Below are 4036 nucleotides of genomic sequence, written 5' to 3'. Positions count from 1 at the left end.
GAGAAGCCGCTGCACAGCCTGGTCACGGCGGCCGCGCTCAACGGCCTCTTCTGGTAACGGCCGCGGAGGAGGGGGCGGGGCTGGGCTGCGCGGGAGAGCGGGGGCGGGAGGGGCCGGGGTACCCTTCCCCATTCTGGGGTTGATACTTGTCCTGGGACATGACCCATCTCCTAGTTTTTAAAGCCTCTTGTCCGCCTGGGTTGCCCCCTTCGTCCTGTTTTCGAGTCTCGAATTAGGCGTGGAGGTTCCCGTTCCCCCGTCTTTTCCTCCTTTTGCGATGGCTGCGGGAGCCTCTCATCCACTCACCGCTGAGGTGCCTGTCTCTCCCTAAGGTTGCTGTCTTCGTCGTCCCTCCGGCCTTTTTTCCTGCTCAGCATCTCACTTTTGGCCTATTTTCTGCTGGATCTTTGGCAGCCTCGCTTCCTCCCTGACGTCTCAGGTGAGTGTAATTTCCTTCATTCAGCAAGCCGCATCGTGCACTTGCTTTGTGGCTGACCCTGCTGGGTGGGTTGAATGGTGAGGGCAGTATACAGCAGGCCACCTGCCTCCCAGTCACCAGCACTCCCCCAGTTAGGAAATCGAGATTTACTCCTTTCTCAAAATTAGTGTTACTCTTGAGTGTAGTTAAGATTATGGATTCTGTAGTCAGATTGCCTGGGTTTCATTGCCTGCTTAGCCATTTACCATGTGTGTGACCTTGTAAAAGCCAGTCAATCTCTGTTTGCCTCAGTCTCCTCATCTGTAAAACGGGTGGTAGAACTCATTTCATCAGGAGGTAGAGATTAAATTAGTTAACACATGTTATGTGTAGAGATTCGCTTGTGATAGAAATTATATGAATGTTAGCTCTCGTTTTTCTTGTTATCCATGTATTTATTTAATAGGCCTTTTGGAGCAACTAGGTGCCAGGCTGTGTGTGAGTTGTTTGGATGTAAACATGAGATGTGGTTCCTGTGTTTGCAAAGGGTAAAGTCTAAAGAAGACAGACGTGCGAGTGACAAACTATGTAATGTTCTCTGCAATAGGCGTTTGAAGAAAGTGCTCTGGGACAGCAGAGAAGGGGCAACTATGTCTGCCTTGGGGTGTGTCTCCCAGAGCCCATACCACTCAGTAACTTGTCCCCCTCCTCTTTCTATAGCATCATCCCCAGAGGAGCCACACTCCGACAGGTGAGTGCAGGCCATTTCTTGAAGACAAATGCTCAAATCCTGTCTTACATTAGTACCAGTGTCACCATGGTGCAGGGCAACACTGCAGCTTCTGTAGGCGCAGACCCCAGCATAGTGATTGGACTAGTAATGAAGTTGGTCCTAGGTTTCCTATGTAGGTGTTCGTTCCTGTTCCTTTTGGGGAAGAGGTTTTGGGAGCTCTGGGCTTTGCTTCCCAGGATCAGGACAACCTTCCTTTGGGAAGCGGGGTTATCTATTTCCTTAGACTAAAGATCTCATTGGCATTCTCAGAGAGATTTGAGTTCCTAGGAAGCTGGGGTCTGAGGCCTCCAGGGGTCATGTCATGTCTCCCCAGTGAGGGTGCGGGGTCAGGCGCCCGGCCGCACCTGCTGAGTGTGCCCGAGTTGTGCAGATACCTGGCTGAGAGCTGGCTCACCTTCCAGATTCACCTGCAGGAGCTGCTGCAGTACAAGAAGCAGAATCCAGCTCAGGTAATCTCCCCTACATCATACAACAGTTCTCTACACTATGAGGAAATAGTGGGAAGGAGTGACTGGTATTCTCTGGAGGCTGAAGGAAGAGACCTGGTACCTTCTTGAGGCAACATTCGCAGCTAGTCGCCTGGTAGAGGAGGCATTCCGCCTCAGGGAATAAGCTCTGATGTTCTGACACTATTTCCTTCCAAAGCAGACCAGTGTGAATTGTAGGTGTTTGGTGATGTCTATTGCAAACTTCCTGAATTGGTGGTCTTGGGCATTCTCTTGACTAGACTGGATCACCGCATTCCTAGAGGGCATACCCCTCCTTCCACCAGCTGAGCAGTAATTTCTTAACCCAGATGAGTGGGGTGCATACCTCACTCCACAGTTCTTAGACTCCACTCTTCTCTGCAGTTCTGTGCTCGAGTCTGCTCCGGCTGTGCTGTGTTGGCTGTGCTGGGGCACTATGTTCCAGGGATTATGATTTCCTACATTGTCTGTGAGTAGGGTCTAACCCTTCCCTTCCCAAAGCCCTCTCCTTGTCTTCTTTTCCTATGCTGACCTAAAGAGAGGACTGTGCTTTTTCTCTGCTCCCATTACCTGTTTACAGAGATTTCCAGGGTATGTTATAGTGTTAGTAACAGTGGAAGAGTCATCTGGGGAGGAGGGCAATGGATGTGAAGGGAAGAGGATTTTGTCCTTTCTTCAGCCCTTCCTGTTTGAATAAGGGCCCTTAGGAAATAGGCATAGGGAGCTCTGAGTGGATGCTCTAACCCCTAGTGTTGAGTATCCTGCTGTGGCCCCTGGTGGTTTATCATGAGCTGATCCAGAGGATGTACACTCGCCTCGAGCCCCTGCTCATGCAGTTGGACTACAGCATGAAGGCAGAAGCTGATGCCCTGCATCACAAACACGACAAGAGGAGTAAGGCACTTCTGTAACCCAGGGGGGAGGGCTTTGGCTTATGGCTCATGAAACGCCCTGGAATTTAGATACTGTCCAGTCCTTTGGCTGTGTTTGTCCCCCACCACTGTCCTTGCTTGGTCACTGCCCTACTGCTCTTGCTTCTCTAGAGCGGCAGGGGAAGAATGCACCCCCCGGAGATGATGAGCCACTGGCAGAGACAGAGAGCGAAAGCGAGGCAGAACTGGCTGGCTTCTCCCCAGTGGTGAGGTCCAAGGGAGATGGGGTGTCAAGTTGAAGGCTGGGGGAATGTCTCTACTCTAGAATAGCCACCTCTCAAGGGGGTGGGAGCCCGTGGAGGGGTGCTCCTAGAAAATTGATTCTCTTATTTCTTCACTTGTTGTGTTCATCCTGGTTCTCCTGCAGGTGGATGTGAAGAAAACAGCACTGGCTTTGGCCATTACAGACTCAGAGCTGTCAGATGAGGAGGCGTCTATCTTGGAGAGTGGTGGCTTCTCTGTATCCCGGGCCACAACTCCACAACTAACTGATGTCTCAGAGGGTAGGGAAGCCCTTTGCCCCTCACAGTCTTCCTGTTCCCTGTCATGGGGTGCTGGCTGCACTTTCTGATTGTTGCCCCCATGTTTTCTTTGGGGGAACTGACCCTCTAATTCTACTTCAAGCTCCTTAAAGGCCTTTAACCTAAGGCTTGGTCCAGCATCCCATTTCTTGAGTTGTCATCTTTGAGCCTGTCAGCCTTTTGTGGCCATTCAGAACAGCAGGCCCATTCCTGATGCTTAGTTTTCTGCACAGATTTGGACCAGCAGAGCCTGCCAAGTGAGCCAGAGGAGGCCCTGAGCCGGGAGCTGGGAGAGGGAGAGGAGTCAGAGTTGGCCCCTCCCGAAGACCTGCTGGGCTCCCCTCAGGCGCTTTCAAGGCAGGACCTGGACTTGGAGGAGGAGGAAGTTGTGGCAGCCAAGGAGACATTGCTTCGGCTCTCATCTCCACTTCACTTTGTGAACACGCACTTCAATGGGGCAGGCTCTCCCACAGATGAAGTGAAGCTCTCCCCTGGAGCACCAGTGGAGACGCTGAGCCCAGAGGCAATGAGTGGTGATCCCACCACTCCCTCCAGCACCCTGTCACCCCTACTTTGCCTTGCTGAAAGTGACCTGGTTCCCTCCCCTTCAGTGCTCCCACCTCTTTCCCAGAACTCACCCCAGCCCCTGCCTGCCCCTAAGGAAGAAGAGGCACTCACCACTGAGGACTTTGAATTGCTGGATCAGGGGGAGCTGGAGCAGCTGAATGCAGAGCTGGAGTTGGGGCCGGAGATATCCCCAGAGCCCCCTGATGCTCCACCCCCAGGGTCCAACACCCTTTCTCTGATACAGTCAGACCAAGAGGCTCAGGCCGTGGCTGAGCCATGAGCGGTGGAAGGAATTGCAGGCACAGTAGGGTTTCCTGGCTAAGGATGTCAGTGTCTCC

General features: G+C 52.6%; 1 protein-coding gene across 1 annotated transcript; it reads left to right on the top strand.

Moving 5' to 3' along the window:
* The first annotated feature begins 373 nt into the window (after window positions 1-373).
* RETREG2 (reticulophagy regulator family member 2) lies at window positions 374-4030 on the top strand. The gene is made up of 8 exons (XM_025043325.1): window positions 374-439; window positions 1139-1169; window positions 1613-1660; window positions 2063-2147; window positions 2429-2572; window positions 2722-2816; window positions 2978-3113; window positions 3365-4030. Exons 4-8 carry the CDS (start codon window positions 2129-2131, stop codon window positions 3976-3978), a joined length of 1008 nt encoding a protein of 335 aa, XP_024899093.1. The 5' UTR covers window positions 374-439; window positions 1139-1169; window positions 1613-1660; window positions 2063-2128; the 3' UTR covers window positions 3979-4030.
* The last annotated feature ends 6 nt before the right edge of the window (window positions 4031-4036 follow it).

The sequence above is a fragment of the Pteropus alecto genome, unplaced genomic scaffold (genome assembly GCF_000325575.1).
Source record: "Pteropus alecto unplaced genomic scaffold, ASM32557v1 scaffold110, whole genome shotgun sequence".
Lineage (NCBI taxonomy): Eukaryota > Metazoa > Chordata > Mammalia > Chiroptera > Pteropodidae > Pteropus > Pteropus alecto.
Note: the sequence above shows the minus strand (reverse complement) of the source record. Positions and strands in the feature narration are given on the sequence as shown.

Excerpts from the sequence above, each read along its gene's own strand:
- RETREG2 (XM_025043325.1), top strand. Across the intron at positions 2,573-2,721 it reads TCACAAACACGACAAGAGGA|AGCGGCAGGGGAAGAATGCA; the intron begins GTAAGGCACTTC and ends TTGCTTCTCTAG. Across the intron at positions 3,114-3,364 it reads ACTAACTGATGTCTCAGAGG|ATTTGGACCAGCAGAGCCTG; the intron begins GTAGGGAAGCCC and ends TTTTCTGCACAG.